At 35.7% G+C, this 22,832-nt stretch overlaps 2 protein-coding genes and 1 pseudogene across 3 annotated transcripts; all 3 read left to right on the forward strand.

The window, feature by feature from the left end:
- Positions 1–433: 433 nt before the first annotated feature.
- LOC149009064 (ABC transporter G family member 1-like) lies at positions 434–5,096 on the forward strand. Its single transcript, XM_089160948.1, has 8 exons — positions 434–999; positions 1,172–1,251; positions 2,837–3,301; positions 3,390–3,476; positions 3,569–3,697; positions 3,802–3,996; positions 4,135–4,221; positions 4,326–5,096. Exons 1-8 carry the CDS (start codon positions 477–479, stop codon positions 5,094–5,096), a joined length of 2,337 nt encoding a protein of 778 aa, XP_089017074.1. The 5' UTR covers positions 434–476.
- A 3,230-nt stretch (positions 5,097–8,326) lies between these two features.
- On the forward strand, positions 8,327–12,626 carry LOC149009065 (ABC transporter G family member 1-like). Its single transcript, XM_089161593.1, has 8 exons — positions 8,327–9,061; positions 9,189–9,268; positions 10,167–10,631; positions 10,748–10,834; positions 10,921–11,049; positions 11,158–11,349; positions 11,461–11,547; positions 11,651–12,626. The coding sequence occupies exons 1-8, from the start codon at positions 8,512–8,514 to the stop codon at positions 12,308–12,310; spliced, it is 2,250 nt and encodes a 749-aa protein (XP_089017719.1). The 5' UTR covers positions 8,327–8,511; the 3' UTR covers positions 12,311–12,626.
- Positions 12,627–16,867: 4,241 nt separating this feature from the next.
- LOC149009066 (ABC transporter G family member 1-like) lies at positions 16,868–21,007 on the forward strand (annotated as a pseudogene). The gene is made up of 8 exons (XR_016174455.1): positions 16,868–17,548; positions 17,730–17,809; positions 18,498–18,962; positions 19,082–19,169; positions 19,254–19,382; positions 19,491–19,685; positions 19,796–19,882; positions 19,972–21,007. The product of XR_016174455.1 is annotated as an ABC transporter G family member 1-like (transcript).
- The last annotated feature ends 1,825 nt before the right edge of the window (positions 21,008–22,832 follow it).

Genomic DNA, 22,832 nt, shown 5'->3' on the forward strand with positions numbered 1-22,832 from the left:
TATGTGGGCCCCATGTGTTTGTGTGTTTGGGAAGCCGTCGGGGAGCAGTCTGTGCTCCCCTGACGGGATGAGGATTCGGACTCAAAGCCCATCACCCAAACCTGTGGGCGCTCTTGTAATTTGTGGTCAATAATCATCAGGGGAGGACAAACGGGGAGCTGGATGGTTCAGGTTAACAAATCAAGAAAGACTCCGTCTGCGGTCTGCTCCATACAGGGGTGACGATGGAAGCGTGGACAGACTGCATGTACTCGTGGGTCACGATCGAGACTTCCGAGGTCGTGAAGGCAACAGTCAAAATTCATACAAAACTGAAGAATCCCTTCCCAATTGCGGTCGTTGTTCAAAGCTTCAAACCATTAACCATCCCCATTCCCCTCCCCTGTCCCCTGGACAGTTGATTAATCTACAAATCTCTTCAGAAAACAAACATATATACGTACTAGATAGGCTGTGCTGGTATTGAATATCTGAGAATGGCTTCTCCAATCAGATGGACACCGAGTCCAAGCCCTACTAGATCATCACCCAACCGTGTACTGAAACATGAAGAAGACGAATCGGAGTTGGGAAGCTTTGGTTCTGAAGAAGCAGGTAACAATTCCTACAGCATGGGAACCTTTTTCCCATTCAATATTGGTTCTCCTTCCTCTTCTCCTGCTCCTCTTCTTTATTACAATCAACACCAGCATCAGCTTCAGAGTCATGAGATTATCAACCGCCACCAACCGCATGATGATCAGTTCCACTCACAGTCACCGACCTTGAAGATTGGCTTCGGAGATGATCAATTTGAAACCGTTGACTTGCAAACCCAGGGAGATGGTAGTGTTGGTATTAGCTTGACTTGGGAGGATTTGTGGGTGTCAGTTTCTGATCGTAAGAAAGGTAACCGACCTATACTGCAAGGGTTAACTGGGTATGCTCAGCCCGGTGAGCTATTAGCCATCATGGGTCCTTCTGGTTGTGGCAAATCCACACTCCTTGATACCTTGGCAGGTGATCTATGTTTCTGTTTTCATTTAATTTTGGGTTTCTCTATGCATCACTCCATTTTGCCATTTTCTGTTAGCAATCAAACTTAATTTTGACCTGGAAAATAGATTATTCCTTCTTAAATTTGTTTTTGTTCTGATGTAGTATTGTAATAATGGTGTTGTATGATATGCAGGCAGATTAGGTTCAAACACAAGACAGTCAGGGAAGGTGCTTGTCAATGGCCGAAAACTGAGGCTCCCATTTGGTACTTCGGTAAGTGCAACACAAACTCAACCCGATGCTCGCTGGAGCCCACCCGGGGAAAACAACCAAAAAAAAAACTCGTTGCACAAACTTCTACAAGAAGGAAATGCATCCCCCAACACCGGGGCGGGGCCGCCAGATTTGAACATGGGGGGGGGGGGGGCCAATGTATGTGGGCCAGTGTGGGACCCACTGTAGGTCCCATCTCAGAATATATAATTATATTTTAATGTGGATTCTACATTAAAAGTTAGGTAAATTAATAGAAAATTCGTGAGTATGAGAGAAAAATGAATAATTTGAGAAAGAGAGTGAATACCTGATGCGGAGAAGATTTAGGAAAATTCCAAAGTTTGCTAACTGCTTCAATATTTTGTGAGACGTGTGAGAAAAAAAAAAGGAGAAAAAATAGGAATAAAAGAGGAGATTCATGAGAAAATAAATAAAATTGAAAATAGGAGAGAATATATAAGGAGAAATTCATGGATCGTGAGTTAGTTTTTAATTAAAATTTAACCTTTTATTCCTTAAAACTAGGGATTTAATGACAACCATTAGATTAAGATTATGAATGACATTTGTACCCATCATCTCTATCTTAAATTTTTATTTTTAATTTTTGGAGGGGGCCAAAGAATGGTATTTCACATTTAAAGATAGAGAAATAAGGGAAAAAACAAGGATATTCACAATTTCAAAAAATCCAGGGGGGCATGGCCCCCTCCGATCCCAACGTGGCTCCCCCACTGCCCCAACACAAACCTTTTCTACGGAATCACCACTAACCCCTTCAAAACTATTGAATAATCTGTCCCAAATATTCAAACCCACGAACAAGTTATGGACAATGTTTCATAATTTTTTGTGACTTTAGAAATCATGCAGTCAACGTGACTAGGTAAACATACGTGACATATGAACATATGTCACTCATCCATAAAAAAAATAATTATCAAAAATTGATAAAATTAAAATATGTGGAGATTTAATCGCTGACTCTGCACATTACGATATGTTTAAGCTTTATCTGAACCGTAGAATAATAGAAAATCAGGCCCAACTTTTCTGTATTATACAAAATGGTCCGTATGGGACGAAGTCATTAAGTTGTCGTTGTCTTTTCTATTACTATTTGGAATTAATAACTCGATTGATCTGATTCAAAGTCAAAAAAAAAAAAAAAATTTGGGTAGCATTGAAAGTTAAAATGAATGTAAATATAGACAACTCTCTAATTAAAAAATAATTTAAAAAGAAAAAAAAATTATAACAATTATTTAAACGGGTAGATATTTTATTTTAGTCTACCATCTCATGAACGATACTACAGAAAAGGAGTTAGATTCGTAATCTATTGTGGATGTTGTTGGAGGCATTAATTTATAAATATATTTATCGTTTATATTTTCTTACTGCTCATGTAATTATTAGAACAAAGTAAGATGACAGGAAAACTGAACTATTAAAAATTTTTATTTTTGAAAATGATCACTTTCTTTCCACCGATGTGGTCATCATGAAGCAAGTCTAAAAATTTGAATAAGTTTATGAAGATAGATATACTAAGGAGCCTTCTTCGGAAAAAATTCTTTAGGCGTACGTGAGTCAAGATGATACATTGATGACTACTCTAACGGTCAAGGAAGCTGTTTACTACTCTGCCCAGCTCCAACTTCCAGATTCAATGCCAAAGGCTAAGAAAGAGGAAAGAGCAAAATCTACCTTAAGAGAGATGGGCTTGCAAGATGCCATGAACACAAGAATTGGAGGTTGGAATGTCAAAGGACTTAGTGGTGGCCAAAAGAGGAGAGTCAGCATTTGCATTGAGATCTTAACACGCCCAAAGCTTTTATTTCTTGATGAACCCACAAGTGGACTCGACAGTGCAGCATCTTTCCATGTCATGAAAAGAATTGCAGGCTTTGCGCAACAAGATGGAATGACTGTAATAGCTTCCATCCATGAGCCCAGCAGTGAAGTGTTTGAGCTCTTCCAAAATCTATGTCTCCTATCAAGTGGAAGAACAATTTACTATGGTCCTGCTTCTGGAGCTAATGAGGTAATTACTAACTTATGGTGCTTTCTTTCTAATTTGATCTGCATCTCGTTTTAGTGAATGATGTTTTTTTCCCCCTCAATTCATGTAGTTCTTTGCATTCAATGGTTTCCCATGCCCAACAATGAGGAACCCATCTGATCATTTCCTCAGGACAATCAACAAAGACTTTGAGCAGGTAATCTTCTTTAATTAGTACATCTTTGAAGTTTGAACAAGCTGCTAGCATTTCTTTCTTTAGACTTAAATTATGGATTATTGTGCATTTAGGATATTAAACAAGACTCTGAAACAGAGGCTATGAGCACTGAACAAGCTATAAAGATCCTTATACAATCATACAAATCGTCAGCAATATGCCAGCAAGTTCAAAGATGGGTAGCTGAGATATGCAAAAGGGTATACGTGCAAACAACCATCCAGTTGATTTTCTCTGTTCTAATGGTCATTGTGAAATATAAGATGCATAGACCTACGCGTAATATACTTGTTTCATTCTGTAGGAAGGAGCACTAATGGTGAAAAACGAAAGTCAAGCTGGATTCTTCACTCAATCCATCATTCTTACGAAGAGATCCCATGTGAATATGTGTTGTGATTTAGGCTACTACAGGTTGAGATTTGTCATCTATGTTGCTCTATGTTTATGTATAGGCACTATTTACTATGACATTGGTCACACCTATGGATCAATTCAGGTAACCAGTTGAAGTTAAAAATGCATCTTTCTTATGGCTAGCAAACAGTTTAAGAATGCATCTCTCTTATGACTAGCAAACAATACAAATTGATCAGTAGTGCATTATACCATGACATTTTGTTAACTATAATTTCAGGCAAGAGGTTCAATGCTCAGCTTTGTTGGTGCATTTTTCACATTCATGGCTATTAGTGGATTTCCTTCCTTTGTTGAGGACATGAAAGTGAGCTAAACTCAATAAAATCCTATTTGTATTGCTTCATCTCCAAACCTACAACAGTTACAATTTTTATAATGATGTGCTCTTATCTTTTTGTTCTAACTCAGATCTTTCGAGGGGAGAGGCTAAATGGACATTATGGAGTGGGTGCATTTGTTATTGGCAACACACTTTCTTCCATACCTTACTTGATATTAAATTCGTTGATCCCGGGAACAATTGTGTATTACCTTGTTGGACTTCAAGAAGGAATCAATCACTTTGCCTACTTTGTTTTGGTACTCTTCACGTGCACAATGTTGGTGGAGAGTTTAATGATGATAGTTGCAAGTATTGTTCCAGATTTCCTTATGGGTATAATCATTGGAGCTGGAATTCAATGTGTGATGATGTTAAATGGTGGTTTCTTTAGATTGCCAGATGACCTCCCTAAACCTTTCTGGAAGTACCCTATATACTACATTGCCTTCCACAAATATGCCAACCAAGGATTCTACAAGAATGAGTTTCTAGGGTTAACTTTTCCAAATAACCAAGCAGGGGGGTCTGCTACTATCACAGGATATGAAATTCTAAGAGATACATGGGAAATGGAGGTGGATTACTCTAAGTGGGTTGATCTGGCTATCTTGTTTGGAATGGTGGTTCTGTACCGACTAATGTTCTTTGGCATTATAAAGAGTGTTGAGAAACTTACAACCATCATAGCTGCCTTGGCCATTCCACCCCAGCAGAAGACACATATCATGGTGGAAGAGTCAACCGGAGAAGTGGAAAATATGAACTACCCCAATTGGTGCAAAGTGTACCAGCTAATGTGGTCTAAGTTGGGGGAGATACTTGAAGGCTCCTACAACATTTTTTCAAATGAACATTAGTTTGTATGTCTAGAGAGGCTAATATTATTGTGGACTTGTTAAACAGACAAGCTCAATCTTTCTTTCTTTCTTTTTTTTAATAAACAAATAAAAAGAGATTACAATCTGTAATATTTTTCCGCTGGCATCATTGTTAATTAGATTGGAAAGAGCCGCTGGGAGACAAAAGGGGTGAAAATGAATTTCTTAGGTGCATTGAGAAACTACCTTTATATATGTTGGTGCACCTTCCAAGCCACTTTAAATGAGCCATTTTTCTTTCTAGTTTGTGCAAAATATATTTTGGATTGTGAATCACGTTCATCCAGTATCTAATGATACCAATCAATACTGATTAAGTGTGAGACGCCCTGCTTAAGATAGGTGTTTATTTGGGTTCAATGAGCCCTGTGAAGTCATTGTCTTTCTAAGCACCTGAAGTTATTGGGACTCCAAGGTATTTAAAAGGGAAGCTTCCATGGTAAACCCTAGTGTATCGTTAAAAATATGAGAGATTTGTTGATATTAATGCGTAGACTAGATTGCTCTGAGAAATTCCAAAAAAAATATTTTGAAGACCCATTCAACTATTTCTATTTTCCTTCGTGTAGACATCCGAATCATCAACCAAACAAACTGATGTGCATGATCCCTGTTTTGGCAAGTAAAATAATTGGCCTATAATATTGCCACTTGAGTTTGTGTTATATATGAAATCCAAAGTTACACTCTAATGTAATACTTAATGGAAAAAAAAAACCCATAAGCCAAGCAATGCTTTGGAAAATCGATTGGTCACTATGAAACTTATTCAAGCTCTAATATTCGTATGGAATTTGTCAATTCAAATGGTAATGGGACAAAGGTTATTTTTTGTTGAACAATCAATTCTATTGGTTTATGATTAATAATTCATTTATTTTCTTAAATAAAAGGAAAAATTATATGTAAACTTTTTTACTAGTAAATTTACATTTCCATTGACTGTTAACTTATTTTCATTTTTGATGAATTTGAATTTTATTTTCAACTTCAGACGAATTAGATGATTCATTCTTTTTTCTTTCTTTTTTTTGGTTTGGTAAACTGTTGATTCTTCTTTTTTTTTCTTTGTTTTGGTAAACAGATGATTCCATTCTTTTAAGAATATGAAAATAGGCGGATTCTACAATTTTCATGTTACATTTAACTATATGTCACACTTAACTATCAGAGCACCATGTAAAATGCAATACAGAAAGAGCTGAAAATTCATTAGTGAATTAACAAATAAATAACTTTTTTTAACCCATGCACAAGATGAACGAACCTTCAATTGATGATATCGATTATTGATCGTTAATTTATTTGTTCAGTTCAAATAAAAGCTGATTTTATTTTGGTCAGTAACGAAACTGGTTTCACGTTTAACTTATTATGAAGATGTGCCTATGATTTTACTTTAGTTTTTGAACTGAGGTTTATTTGGGTTAATTTACACTACTTTAATTAGGTTTTCAAAGAGATAGCTTCATAATTAACTAAATATATGATGAGATTTCGTCCTTGGCTCCAAAAAAATTTGAATTGTTCACTTTATACTATGATGCTTTAGTCTTTATCAATTGAATCAATTCCTTTAGGGTCTGTTTGATTACATGAATCTAGAGATTTCGAATATCTATAGATTTCAAATCTATGGAGTTATAATTTATAAAATTAGATGTTTTGTTGTGGAATGAAATCTGTGGATTCATAAAAAACTATTTGATTGACGTGATTTTTGTGAATGTGCAAATGTATAGCTTTTTTAAAATCTCTGGATTTCATCCCTTACCCATAAATCTAGAGATTCAAGTATAAAATACAAAAATGAATCTCTAAATTGAATGAACCATTGAGATTGTTTACAACCAAACGGGTATAATTCTCAAATTCATGAATTCAGAGATTTGAAATCTCTTGATTCATGTAACCAAACAGGCCCTTAAGATCTAGGTTGACCCAAAAAAAAGATGAGTCTAATGGAACACATATACTAACATTTATGAAAAATCCCTTTTTTTCTTCTATTCCAACATTCCTTTCTTGGACAACAATAATCGGTAGAATTAACTACTCTTTTCCATTTTATTTTTCTGTCAAGCACTTCGCTTTTTCTTCTCACGTGACGATTGAAGTGTTCTTACTTAAAAGCCTGGTCTGCTTGGAATGGTAGTTGTTGAATTCACTTTATGGGGTCCATTCTAATCTATGACTAGCAAGAATATATGGTAAATTTTTCATTTTTATAAGTTTTTTACATGCACATATCAGCTTTCAAATTAAACTCGCGAGTCTCCCAACAAAAGTAAACCTTAGAAAAGACACCCCGAGATTTGACATCATTGTTTGACTGATAATAATTTAAGACAGATTATTATTTTACCTTTAAGTTAAAAAAAAATATCTAAAGATATTGTGAAATTACCTTTATAGGAGATTATTATTCTAAGTTAATGAATTATGGCATTACATGGCATTAGTGGTCAAGATTTGAAAATGAGATATAATGTCAGGATATTTGAGTCATTTTAACATGTTAAGGGTTACTAATTTTATTATCATATTATTTTTCTGGAATTAAGGTTCATTTGGATAAAATCTAGAAGGGTGGTTCAGTTGATAAAAAGTCAACAAATTTAAGTGAGAAATCAAAAGTCAAATCTCATTGGGCACTTGGCCATTTCTAATATATAAAATGGCCTATTACCAAAAAAAGATTCATTCGAATAATTCTATATTCGGGAGTAGAGACTATACGTGAAACGCATGACTCTTCATTAAGAGGTGCCTATTATTATTAATTGAGGAACCTTTTTTTTGAAAACTCTATTTTATTTTGAGTAATTATACTTAGTGCTTGTGGGCGCGTAACCTCTTCTCACAAGCATGCATGCATGGCCAATGCTGGATCCAAATTGTTTATGCCGATCGAGCACTTTAGGCATCCAGATGTCATTCATCTAACAGTTGGATTGACCGGATGATGAGGATCTGAGGTGGGACGTATGCGGTGGGGCCTAGTTGGCACTATAGAAGCATTAATACTAGGTCATAACTCATACGCCAGCCAGGGGTGACCATGGAAGCGTGGACGACTGCATATGTGAGACTTCCTAGGTAGATAGATACAGTCAAAATTCAAACAAGAGACTCTACAGCCTTCTTTACAAAACTACTGGTCTTTTCCATATGGTCACCGTCGTTCACTCTTCATAGTTCAAACCATCCCCACCTCAGAGTTCTATATAAAGCCATTCAATCTACAATCCTCTTTACAAGACAAAATACATAACCCATCAGAGTTCAAGATTCTCTCTCTCTCTCCTTCAATCAGTCCCTCTTTCTGATCCTTGGATCAGAAACACAGCTAGAGACTTGGTGAGGCATATAAGCTGTTATTGAATAGCTGAGAATGGCTTCTCCAATCAGATGGACACCAAGTCCAAGCCCTACTAGACCACCAAGCCGTGGTGAACCAATTACCACAAAGGTAATGAAAGATGACGAAGAAGGATCAGAGTTGGGAAGCTTTGGTTCTGAAGAAGGTAACAATTCCTACAGCATGGGAACCTTTTTCCCATTCAGTATTGGTTCTCCTTCCTCTTCTCCTGCACCTCTTCTTTATTACAATCAACACCAGCCTCAGCTTGAGAGTCATGAGATTATCAACCACCAACTCCATGATGATCAGTTCCACTCACCAACCTTGAAGATTGGCTTCGGAGATGATCGATATGAAACTGTCGACTTGCAAACCCAGGGAGAAGGAAATTATGGTAATGGTAGCTGCAGTGATGGTATAAGCTTGACTTGGGAGGATCTGTGGGTGACGGTTTCTGATCGTAAGAAAGGGAGCCGAGCAATACTGCAAGGATTGACTGGATATGCTCAGCCCGGTGAGCTATTAGCCATCATGGGTCCTTCTGGTTGTGGCAAGTCCACACTCCTTGATACCTTGGCAGGTGATCATCATGTTTCTGTTTTCATTTAATTTTGGGATTCTCCATGACTCTATTCTTTCATTTCTGTTAACAATCAATCGTTAGACTTGGAAATTAAATAGTAGTAATGGTGTTGTATGATATGCAGGCAGACTGGGTTCAAACACAAGACAGTCAGGGAAGGTGCTTGTCAATGGCCGAAAACAGAGGCTCTCATTTGGTACTTCGGTAAGTGCAGCACAAATTTCTACCGGAAGGAAATATATCCCTCAACACAAACTCTTTTCTCCTAGTTACCTCCAGAGGTCACAAACTCACATCTTCAAAAAATTTGAATATAGTTCAAATCTGATCACCCAAGAAAGAAAAGAAGGAAAAAAAAACCCAAGTTTTAGTCTTGCATCGTATTTCATAATTTTTTTTTAGAGACCTGAGGAATCATGCAACCAGGTAAATCATGAGAGATTGGATCTCTTCTGTTCACATGATGATATGTTTAAGACCATAGTTAATCAATGACAAAAGCATAAAATAATAAAAAATCAAACTCTACAATATGAAGAAATGGTTTGTAGGGATTATAACCTTCGACATAGTTTGATATAATTATTATTTATTGAGTTATCGTTTTCTTTCCTATTGCAATTTGGAATTAATAGTTGCATGTGATCTGATTGAAAGTCAAATGAATATAAATAATGTTAATGAGAAAAATTAGTTCACAAGAAAAGATGAAACATGTTTATAACAATGATCTAAAACAGTTAGAAAATCAATTCTAGTCTACAAGTCAAATCCACGATGTAGACCATCTGGGGGTATGAAGACTACATCTCATGAATGGTGTCATAGGAAAGTGCCTAGATTCTTAATCTATCTTAGAAGTCTTGGGAACTTAAAATTTGAACATGTATAGTGATTATATTTTTCTTGTTATTCAAGTAATTACTAAAGCAAAGTTGAATTAAAATTATATTAAAATAACTTATTTGAAATTTTCACTTCCTTTCCACCAATGAAGGCATCATGAAGAAACTCCAAAAAATTGAAATTTTTTCTATTAAAAATTTTGAATAAGTTTATGAAGATAGATGTAGTAATGAACCTCTTTTTGAAAACTCTTTAGGCGTATGTGACTCAAGATGATACATTGATGACTACTTTAATGGTCAAGGAAGCAGTTTACTACTCTGCCCTGCTCCAACTTCCAGATTCAATGCCAAAGGCTGAGAAAAAGGAAAGAGCAGAATCTACCATAAGAGAAATGGGCCTGCAAGATGCCATGAACACAAGAATTGGAGGTTGGAGTGTCAAAGGACTTAGTGGTGGCCAAAAGAGGAGAGTCAGCATTTGCATTGAGATCTTAACACGCCCAAAGCTTCTATTTCTTGATGAACCCACAAGTGGACTCGATAGTGCAGCTTCTTTCCATGTCATGAAAAGAATTGCAGGCCTTGCCAGACAAGATGGAAGGACTGTAATAGCTTCCATCCATCAGCCCAGCAGTGAAGTGTTTGAGCTCTTCAATAATCTCTGTCTCCTATCAAGTGGAAGAACAATTTACTATGGTCCTGCATCTGGAGCCAATGAGGTAATTATGGATCCAATTTTGACAATAATCACTAACTTCTAGTGCTTTCTTTTTAATTTGATCTGCATCTCCTTGATTTAGTGAATGATGGGTTTTTGCTTCCTTAATTCATGTAGTTTTTTGCATTCAATGGTTTCCCATGCCCAACAATGAGAAATCCATCTGATCACTTCCTCAGGACAATCAACAAAGACTTTGAACAGGTAAGCTTCTTTAGTACATCTTTGAAGTTTGAACAAACATTTCTTTCCTTCAAGACCTAAATTCTTGATTATTGTCTGTCGTATAGGATATTGAACAAGGCCTTGGAACAGAGGCGATGACCACTGAACAAGTTATAAAGGTCCTTGTACAGTCATACAAATCATCAACAACATGCCAGCAAGTTCAAAGACGTGTAGCTGAGATATGCAAAAGGGTATGTATGCAAGCAACTCAATCTCCAGTTGATTTCCTCTATTCTAATGGTTGTTGTACAGTATAAGATGTGTAAACCTATAAATGATATGCTTGTTTCGTTCTGCAGGAAATACCAATAGTGAAAAAGGGAAGTCAAGCTGGATTCCTCACCCAATCCATCGTTCTTACGAAGAGATCCTTTGTGAATATGTTTCGAGATCTAGGCTACTACTGGTTGAGATTTGCTATCTATGTTGCTCTGTGTTTATGTGTAGGCACTATCTACTATGACATTGGTCACACCTATGGATCAATTCAGGTAACCACTCAAAGTTAAGAATGCATCTGTTTTATGGCTAGCTGAATAGCGAACAATATAAGTTGATCAATAGTGCATAATACCTAAAGATTTTGTTGACCCTAATTTCAGGCAAGAGGTTCAATGCTCAACTTTGTTGGTGCATTTTTGACATTCATGGCCATTGGTGGGTTTCCTTCTTTTGTTGAGGACATGAAGGTGAGCTAAAATCAATAAAATCCTATTAGTACTATTTCATCTCCAAACCTGCAACAATTAGAATTTGCTAATGATGTGCTCTTATCTTTTTGTTATAACTCAGATCTTTCAGAGGGAGAGGTTAAATGGACATTATGGAGTGGGTGCATTTGTTATTGGCAACACACTTTCTTCCATTCCTTACTTGTTATTAAATTCTTTGATACCGGGGGCAATTGCATATTACCTTGTTGGACTTCAACGAGGAATCGATCACTTTGCCTACTTTGCAATGGTACTCTTCATGTGCACAATGTTGGTGGAGAGCTTAATGATGATAGTTGCAAGTATTGTTCCAGATTTCCTTATGGGTATAATCACAGGAGCTGGAATTCAAGGAGTGATGATGTTAAATGGTGGTTTCTTTAGATTGCCAGACGACCTCCCTAAACCTTTCTGGAAGTACCCAATGTACTATATTGCCTTCCACAAATATGCCAACCAAGGGTTCTACAAGAATGAGTTTTTAGGATTAACTTTTCTTAATAACCAATCAGGGGAGCCTACTACCATCAGTGGATATGAAATTCTAAGAGATACATATGAAATGGAGATGGGTTACTCTAAGTGGGTTGATCTGGCTATCTTGTTTGGGATGGTGGTTCTATATCGGCTAATGTTCTTTGGTATTATAAAAAGTGTTGAGAAACTTAAACCAGTCATCAGAGCTGCCTTTGCTGCTCCACCCCAGCAGAAGACACATATCATGGAGGAGTCAACATGAGGAGTGGATAAGAACTAGCCAGCCAATTCTGGTTTTTTTCTTTTTTTCTTCATTCTTTTCATGTAATAATGTCAATAAGCTCTAGTTAGCTGCTTCTTTATGAACATCTCGTTCAAGTAAAGATTTGACATTCAAGTTTTTCTTAATCAATGAACTACCCTAATTGGTGCTAAATGTATTAATTGATGCGTATCATCGTGGTACCTACAGAGGTGATCATTTCTGTTATGAAAGATATTTGAATGCTTCTATAACATTTTTTCAAATAATCAGTAATTTGTATCCTTAGAGAAGCAAATAACATTGCGGACTCAGCTTAACGGGCAAGCCTTGTCTTTTCTTTTCTTTTTGGGTGAAAAAAGTAGTTTTGTTTAAACAAATAGAAAGAAATTATTACAATCTATAATATTTTTTCCAGTTGGCTTCATTGTTATTTAGATTGGAAAGAGCAACTGGAAGACAGACGGGATGAAAATGAAATCCTTAGGAGTATTTTGTTCATTAACGTCCGCCCAGTAAAATGATCTGCTACCCATTTCAGATATAATCATATATATACAATTGATAAAATGCATAATTTTATCTATTGTTAATTTTGAATCTACTAATATATAAAAATAATAATAATAATAAAACTTTTAAATTTTTTTTTTTTTTGAAATATTTCACAACCCTATATAAAAGATGAGATATCTAAAATCATTGACATCATAAGTCAAGAAGGTGTTGAGATATGAGCAATCGATCAAGAAGATCAATAGGTATGCCAAGAGGAGATTTATAGTTTGTGTCGGATGGTTGTGAAGTGTGAACCCTCTGTTAGTAACAATAACTAGAATCCGTGCCATTTCATTCTATAGTGTCTGAAATGAAAAGCACTCAAAGTCAAGCATGTGAACCTCTTCTTTTTTTCTTTTTCTTTTTTTTTTTTTTTTTGCCAACAATCATGTGAACGGTGAATCTCATCAAGAAATTTGATAAAATAAAAGGTTTATATTCATGTTTTCATTCACATTTGTTGGATAAATTAAAATACTTATCCAAAATGTTATTAAAAAGTAAATCAATAATATTTAGTCTTCTATAAAATTTTAAAAAGGGATAATTACGGGGGCCCCCCCTGTCCTTTTTTTATTACTACTTTATCCCTTTACTTTTTAAAATATATATTTAACGATACAAAAATAACTAGCCCCCCCTATGTTTATCATGTGGCATCAAAATTTTTGAAATACCAAAAAGGGAATATCTCTTCACTATTTACTCTTTGAAAGTTGTCAATATTTCTTTGGAAAAATTAACTTTAAATGAATTTTCTTTTCTAAAAAGAAAGTACCAAAAAAGAAAGACGATTTTCTGCTCTAAAAAGGCACAATAAAGGAAATATGTGATTAAATAAAACTTAAAATAGAAAATAAAGATAAGAAATATCAAATGTATTTTAAGGAAGAACCCTAATATAATCAAACCATTGACAAATCAGTGGTCCACCAAAGATCAAATTTATTGTAAAATATAACATTTCAAAGATTAATTGAATATGAGGAAGTCAATATTGTAATAAATTCATAATTGAAGTCAAGGCCATTCATGTATTGAAGGAAACCAGCATGATGAAACCGTGTTTTCCTCCATCTAGTTTCTGTTTTCTGCTTCAATGTCTCTTTGTCTGAACAAAACACCTTCTTCTTTTTTTTCATTTCTTTGGGAAAACTATGCAATTGTCAACATTTTCCAGATCAAACACGGTCTATCCTAGCTCCTTACCTGAACATTATTTGGTCTTATAATTTTTCTTGCCTCGATTTGATATCTCAATGCAACAGCAAATAGAAGCACATGGTTACGCACGTGATGAAACCTGTTGCCTGATTGATCTCCTAAATGTCTTTAAGTCTAACAAATCTCCTTCTGTGTGTCATCTTGTAAATCAATCACGTTTTCCAGATCAAACACGGTTTTTCCTCTCTTTATCTGAACATTATTTGGTTTATAATTTTTCTTGCCTCGATTTGATATCTCAGCAGCAGCAAATAGAAAATGGTTCGAGTGCCTGATTGATCTCCTAAATTTTTTAAGTTAAAATCTCCTTCCGTGGTGACCAAACAAACTGATGTGATCCATGTATTTGGCAAGTAAAATAATTTGGGCCTATTGCCACTTGAATTTGTATTATCTATATAAAATCAAAAGTCACACTCTAATGTAACCCATAAGCTAAGCATGCTTAATTTGGAAGCTCAATTAGCCACCATGAGACTTATTTTTCAATTCAAATGAAAAATAGAATTCATCAAAAGATGAAAATAAGTAAACATTCATTGGAATACAATCAATACATTCTGTAACCTCTAATTGTGTCTAAGACATGGTCTATAGTAGCTTAAGAAAATAATTAACATTATTTTAATCTCCAATTTTTGATGATTGAATCTTTAATTTATTTGTTCAGTTGTGATAAAAGCTTGTTTTTTTGTTTTTTTTTCTTCTTTTTAGTCAATAATGAGTTTTATATAAGAACTGTATAACAAATTGATTATTTCTTTGGATTCCAATTGAAGCACCAAAAGTCTAACTTATTAGGGTCACATGTTAGTCGTTTCATTTTATATTTTGAAATCATCTAAATCAGTTTACGTATACTTTAATTATATTTTTAGGGGATAATTTAATTTATGATTTTTCCCCACCATGGATGAAAGCGTGACAATCTGAACGGAAGGTTCAGATAGGGAATTATGTGACTCATTTATCACCGCGTCTACATCTATCCCCATGGATTTTCGGGGTATGATCCTCATTCTCTCGGAGGGTAACTGGACCGAAGAAGCAAGAAGGCTTAGTTTACGCATACTTTAATTATATTTTTAGAGGATAACTTAATTTATAATTACTTAAGTATACCACAAGACTTTGTCCTTGACTCCAAAAAGATTTGAACTCTTCACCTCATATTATAATTCGTTGATGTTTATCAATTGAATCAACCCTTAGTGTTAAGATTTACTTTGTTCCCAAATAGAGGATTCTCCAAGGTTTCTTACATAAAAAGCTTTGCCTGGTTGGAATAGTAGTTATTGAATCATTATGTTATGTTTTTTATGGGGTCCATTCTAATCTATGACAATTAAGAATGGATGGTAAAATTTCAGTTTTCATTGAGTTTTTTACATGCACATCGTGAGTCTCCCCAAGAAAAGCAAACTTTACATAATACCCCTAGATTTAACACCGTAATTTGACTGGTAATAATTGAGGGGAGTTTACTATTACTATTTAAACTTCAGATAAACAAAAATGATATCTAAAAGGTATTGTGGAATAATTAACTTTAACAGAGACTATTATTTTACGCTTACGTTAATGAATGAATTTAGAAACCTAAGGTGCCTCTGCTAGTGGATATCACAGAGGGTTCAATCTCAGCAGTCAAATCCCAGCGGCCAATCTGGATGGCCACCACATGTCAATGGCTGAAATCTCAGCTACTGACACTTAATTAGTGATTACTCAAACAAATGGGTAAAAACCATCACGGGCTGAATAATAGACCGGTTCCATTGTTTCTTTAAAATATAAAATTAATAACATAAATAAACTAATTCTATTCATTCGACGGAAGAAAACAAAGCAGCGTCTTCTCCGACGAATGAACATATGATGGTGGTTCTCACCCCTAGAGGTGCTCACCGTCATGTTTTGTTAGATATATTAATCTCTCCTTGTTGTGATATCTGGGGTTTAAGAAACCAAAACTGCAATAAGATCAAGATCTGAATTGTTGAATGGTGAATTGATGCTCAGTGTCTTTATATATATAAGGGTTTGACTAGCTCCTATGGAGTGAGAGATAAGAGAGAATCGTATACTTTATAGATGAATTCATGCAGACTTACTCTAGGTCTCCACTGACTTTGGGCTTTGCTTACATGAGAAGAACCATGTGGAAGTCATGCAAATAATGAAAGCTTGAAGAAAGTGCTTGGAAATGGCAATAACTCCCTAGCTCAACGGCTATTTTTCTTAATTTAGGATACAAGGTTGACCCATAAACCAAGATTAACTATTCAATCAAATTGACGAGATGGGTAGTGCATGATAATAAATAAAAGAAATGGGGATTCATGGATTCAAAACACTTATTTTATTAGAGGAGAGGATTGTTTCATGTGGGTGCATGTCAATATCCATATTATAGAATTGGATATATAAGAACCTTCCTGTGGATCGAGGTTGATTAGAATTGGATATATAAGAACCTCTTCATTAAATAGTATTGATTATTACCAACTAAATAATTCTTTGTTGATAACTTTATATTATTTTGACTCATGATATATGAGACCTCATAGGTGGTGAGTTACAGTCAAAATTCAAACGAAAGAATCTGCTATCTTCTTTACCTAACGACTGGTAGTCTTACTTACCAAAAAAAAAAGAATGGTAGTCTTTCGTCCATAAGGACATCGTTCACCTCTTTAAAGTTCAAACCATCCCACCCCAGTTCTATAAAAAGCCATTGAATACACAATCCTCTTTACAAGACAAACATACAGAACCATCAGAGTCGAAGACTCTCTCTGTTTCCCTCCATCCCTCTCTCTCCCTCCTTCAATCAATCCCTTTTTCTGATCCTCGGATCAGAAACACAACTAGAGACTTAGTGAGGCATATAAGCTGTTACTGAATATCTGAGAATGGCTTCTCCAATCAGATGGACACCAAGTCCAAGCCCTACTAGATCACCCAACCGTGGTGAACCAATTACCACAAAGGTACTGAAAGATGACAAAGATGGATCAGAGTTGGGAAGGTTTACCTCAGCAGAAGGTAACAATTCCTACAGCACGGAAACATTTTTCCCATTCAGTATTGATTCTCCTTCCTCTTCTCCTGCACCTCTTCTTTATTACAATCAACACCAGCCTCAGCCTAAGAGTCATGAGATTATCAACCACCAACTGCATGATGATCAGTTCCATTCACCATCCTTGAAGATTGGCTCCGGAGATCAATCTGAAACTGCCGATTTGCAAACCCAGGGAGAAGGAAATTGTGGTACTGGTAGTGATGGTATTAGCTTGACTTGGGAAGATCTGTGGGTGTCAGTTTCTGATCGTAAGAAAGGGAGCCGAGCAATACTGCAAGGATTGACTGGATATGCTCAGCCCGGTGAGCTATTAGCCATCATGGGTCCTTCTGGTTGTGGCAAATCCACACTCCTTGATACCTTGGCAGGTGATCATCATGTTTCTGTTTTCATCTAATTTTGGGTTTCTCCGTGACTCCATTTTTCCATTTTTCCATTTCTGTTAACAATCAAACGTTGACTTGGACAGTAGATTATTCTTTCTTAAATTTGTTTTTGTTCTGATGTAGTTAGCTAGTAGTGGTGATAATGGTTTTGTATGACATGCAGGCAGATTAGGTTCAAACACAAGACAGTCAGGGAAGGTGCTTGTCAACGGCCGAAAACAGAGGCTCTCGTTTGGTACTTCGGTATGTGCAACGCAAGTTTTCTACTCAGGAAATATATCTGTCAACACAAACTCTCTTTTGTCCTACACTCTTACGTACCTCCAGAAGAAAAAATATATATATTTTCTCCTACTTGTTTTATTGAATATTTTTTTCCAACTAGGTTACCAGCTCACCTCTTCAAAACTATTGAATATATCCCAAATCTTCAAGCCATGCATCGTGTTTTACATACTTATAGTTATTTTAAAAAATCCTGCAACTAGGTAAACCGTTCACATGATGACATGTTTAAGTTTTGGTTTGACCATCGTTCATCAATGATAAAAGCATAAAATAATAGAAAACCAAGCCTACTGTAGCTTTTATTTATTGAGTAAAAATCAAACGAATATAAATAAATATATCTTAAATTGGTTTACAAGGAAAAGAGAATCAAAAACATGTTTTACAAAAATTATGTAAAGTAGTTACAAAATCTATTTAATGAGCCATAAAAAAAGGACTTAGATTTGTATTCTATCTTCGATGATGCTGGAACTTAAATTTATGAAAATATTTATTGATCATATATATATAGTTTATGTAATTATTAGATTAAAAAAATAAAATGTACTAAATTTTATTTTATTTTAAATACCCTGATAAAAATATGAATAAGTTTATGAAGATAGATGTACTAAGCAACCTCCTTTTGAAAAATCTTCAGGCGTATGTGACTCAAGATGATACATTGATGACTACTCTAACAGTCAAGGAAGCTGTTTACTACTCGGCACAACTCCAACTTCCAGATTCAATGCCAAAGCTTGAAAAAAAGGAAAGAGCAGAATCTACCATAAGGGAGATGGGCTTGCAAGATGCCATGAACACAAGAATTGGAGGTTGGAGTGTTAAAGGACTAAGTGGTGGCCAAAAGAGGAGAGTTAGCATTTGCATTGAGATCTTAACACGCCCAAAGCTTCTATTTCTTGATGAACCCACAAGTGGACTTGATAGTGCAGCTTCTTTCCATGTCATGAAAAGAATTGCAGGCCTTGCCCAACAAGATGGAAGGACTGTAGTAGCATCCATTCATCAGCCCAGCAGTGAAGTTTTTGATCTCTTCCAAAATCTTTGTCTCCTATCAAGTGGAAGAACAATTTACTATGGTCCTGCATCTGGAGCTAATGAGGTAATTATGAGATCCAATTTTGACATTAATCACTAACTTCTAGTGCTTTCTTTTTTATTTGATCGGCATCTCCTTGTTTTAGTGAATGATGGGTTTTTTTTATTCCCCAATTCTTGTAGTTCTTCTCATTTAATGGTTTCCCATGCCCAACAATGAGAAACCCATCTGATCACTTTCTTAGGACAATCAAACAAAGACTTTGAACAGGTAACCTTCTTTAGTACATCCTTGAAGTTTGAGTAAGCATTTTTTTTCCTTCAAGACTTAAAGTCCTAATTATTGTCTGTATAGGATATTGAACAAGGCCTTGGAACAAAGGCCATGACCACTGAACAAGCTATAAAGATCCTTGTACAGTCATACAAATCATCAGCAACATGCCAGCAAGTTCAAAGACGGGTGGCTGAGATATGCAAAAGGGTACGCATCCAAGCAACTCTTCAGTTGATTTACTCTGTTCTAATAGTTGTTGTATGATATAAGATGCATAGACCTGTAAATAACATAATTGTTTCTTTCATTCTGTAGGAAGGGGCACCGATGGTAAAAAATGGAAGTCAAGCTGGATTCCTCACCCAATCCATCGTTCTTACAAAGAGATCCTTTGTGAATATGTTTCGAGATCTAGGCTACTATTGGTTGAGGTTTGCCATCTATGTTGCTCTATGTTTATGTGTAGGCACTATCTACTATGACATTGGTCACACCTATGGATCAATTCAGGTAACCAACTGAAGTTTAGATGCATCTCTCTTGTGGCTAGCTGACTAGCAAACAATATAAATTGATCAATAGTGCATTATACCTTAACATTTTGTTAACTCTAATTTCAGGCAAGAGGTTCAATGCTCAGCTTTGTTGGTGCGTTTTTAACATTCATGGCTATTGGTGGATTTCCTTCTTTTGTTGAGGACATGAAGGTAAGCTAAAATCATTACTACTTTGTCTCCACACCTGCAACAATTACAATTTTCTAATGATGTGCTCTTATCTTTTTGTTCTAACTTAGATCTTTCAAAGGGAGAGGTTAAATGGGCATTATGGAGTGGGTGCATTTGTTATTGGCAACACACTTTCTTCCATTCCTTACTTGATATTAAATTCTTTGATCCCCGGAGCAATTGCGTATTACCTTGTTGGACTTCAACGAGGAATCGATCACTTTCCATACTTTGCTCTGGTACTCTTCATGTGCACAATGTTGGTGGAAAGCTTAATGATGATTGTTGCAAGTATTGTTCCAGATTTCCTTATGGGTATAATCACTGGAGCTGGAATTCAAGGAGTGATGATGTTAAATGGTGGTTTCTTTAGATTGCCAGATGACCTCCCTAAACCTTTTTGGAAGTATCCAATGTACTACATTGCCTTCCACAAATATGCCAACCAAGGGTTCTACAAGAATGAGTTTTTAGGGTTAACTTTTCCAAATAACCAAGCAGGAGGGCCTGCTACCATCACTGGATATGAAATTCTAAGAGATACATGGGAAGTGGAGATGGGTTATTCTAAGTGGGTTGATTTGACTATCTTGTTTGGAATGGTGGTTCTGTATCGACTAATGTTCTTTGGCATTATAAAAGGGGTTGAAAAACTTAAACCAATCATCAGAGCTGCCTTTACTGCTCAACCCCAGCAGCAGACTCATATCATGTTGGAGGAATCAACAATAGGAGCGGAAAAGAACTAGCCAGTTTTGATTGTTTTATTTGTTTATGTAAGAATCAATAAGCTCTAGTTGTTCTCCGTGAACATCTCGTTCAATAGAGTTCTAGGGTTCAAGCTTTTCTTAGTCAATGTAACTACCCCAAGGTGGTTTGATGTTGATTAATCAAGTGTTCTTGTCAGTCAAGAGCCAAGAATGAGCCTATTTCTCAAGGTTGTTCTGGTTCTAGGGTTGGTTGTCTTGTATGTGTATCTTTTTCTCTTAATATATAAAGCAATATTATTCATCCAAGGAAATGTGAAGTGGTCCATCTTTTGTTCTATAGATTTTCCAAATTAGCAACTATTACTGTGTGCATATATATTTACTGAGACAAGCATAAGAACTGATGGATAAGGAAACGAAAAACTCAACGACAACATTGACAATAACAATGGGAACCTGTTAAGAAATAAATAAATAGAGATTTTTGCAAGCAATTTATCAAGCACTATGTGGGCAATATATTTTTGACTGCTTCGTTGCAAATTGCATTACAAACACATCCACAAACACATCATGAACATGTCCACAAATTAAGAAGCACAGAACACAAAAAATCTTTAACGCAATACACCTCTCCGATGTGAAAAGGGATAATCACGGTACCGTAGTCCAACCAAAAATCTACTAATTTTCAAAATTGAGAATACAAGGATTCTTCTCTAGATAATCTAGAGATAAACATCAACAATCATCAACAACATTAGTCTAAGCATACATCATCAAATTATTTGGACTCCAAAAATGAAAAAATCAAGAAGATTTAGATAGATCTCACCAAAATAGAAGCACAAAGGCATATAAATTGCACTAACTTCACAAGCTCACAATCCCACTGTTGGATTTGAAGAGAAAGAAGTTGTGAACCTCCAGTCCAAAATTTCATCTCGATTGGATACCAGATAACCACCCGATAAAGCACTTGATGGGGCACACTCAAAAACTAGATTTGAGCTCTTTCTTCACTATTTTTGGGATTTTTTTGTTCTTCACTATTTCTCAAGGGCCCAGTTTTAATTCATAGGAACAGAATAGAAAATTTATATAGATTTTGAACTGAATCAATAAATAATGGCTTCAGAAATTGATGTCTCGACTTTGAACCCATGTTCAAATATGTTCAGCAGGTTCAGATGGCCATGAATACTGTACTGAGATTGACAGGGTTGGAGATAAATTACTTCAACATAGAGATTAAGCTGTTCCATTGCCAAACAGAGGAGAAGAAATCTGCTATAGTACTACAGGACTCAATGGTTTTAGAACCTGTGAATCAGAGCCATATGGCTTGCCAGTTCTGAGGCTAGAATGGATCTCAATTTCTGTGATCTTCAATCGAAGCATGCAGTGAAGAGTCCCTGGAAGGGGCCATTCAAATAGGCTACCAAGCCGGTCACAAGGACCCATGATCCATCCAACCCAGAAATCAGCAAGATTTGGTCATCCATTAATTCATTTTAGATGATGGGGACTGGGAGGGACAATTAAGGGAGGATGGGTAGAAGATAGAGTTTGTGAAAGAAGCCTACTAGACACTAAAGAGGGAAGATGGAGAGGAGGAACAGGAGAGTGATGATAATCAGATCAGGAAGCATTAATGTGTAGGTTGGCTGTTGGATATCCGGATAAAGACGCAGTTGATAGCAACCGGAAACAATACATGTATTCGATCTAGGCTACTTTCAGATGCAACTTGCAATGTACATTCTCTTGTGTGTATGCCTGGGAAACCATGTTTTACAATGTTGGCTTCAGTTTTGGCTCAATTCAGGTAAGGTTGTCTAGGTATACCAAGTTTGAAAAATAGAAAATTGATCATTTGATCGTTTTAACTTAATTAGTCATACAAGTAAAGAATGCATTACTAATCATGTATCGTCTCATGTTCTTCCTTATCATAAAGGCTGCTGAAATGGTTTCCTTGATGTTACTGTTCCTCATCATGCAATTAAGTGTGTAATGGAATTTGTTTTATAGTTACTGTATATAACCTTCTTTAATGTTAATGATTATTTTAGGTGAATAATCAGCACCATTATAGTTTGACAATTTGAGGTTCTAAAGCCTGTGAATCAGACCCATATAGTTTGACAATTTGAGGTTCTGATTTGTGTGATTTTCACTTTTTCAGTCGAAGCATGCAATAAAGAGTCTCTGGAACA

The sequence above is a fragment of the Hakea prostrata genome, chromosome 7 (genome assembly GCF_041222555.1).
Source record: "Hakea prostrata isolate BN-2017 chromosome 7, UWA_Hpros_2, whole genome shotgun sequence".
Lineage (NCBI taxonomy): Eukaryota > Viridiplantae > Streptophyta > Magnoliopsida > Proteales > Proteaceae > Hakea > Hakea prostrata.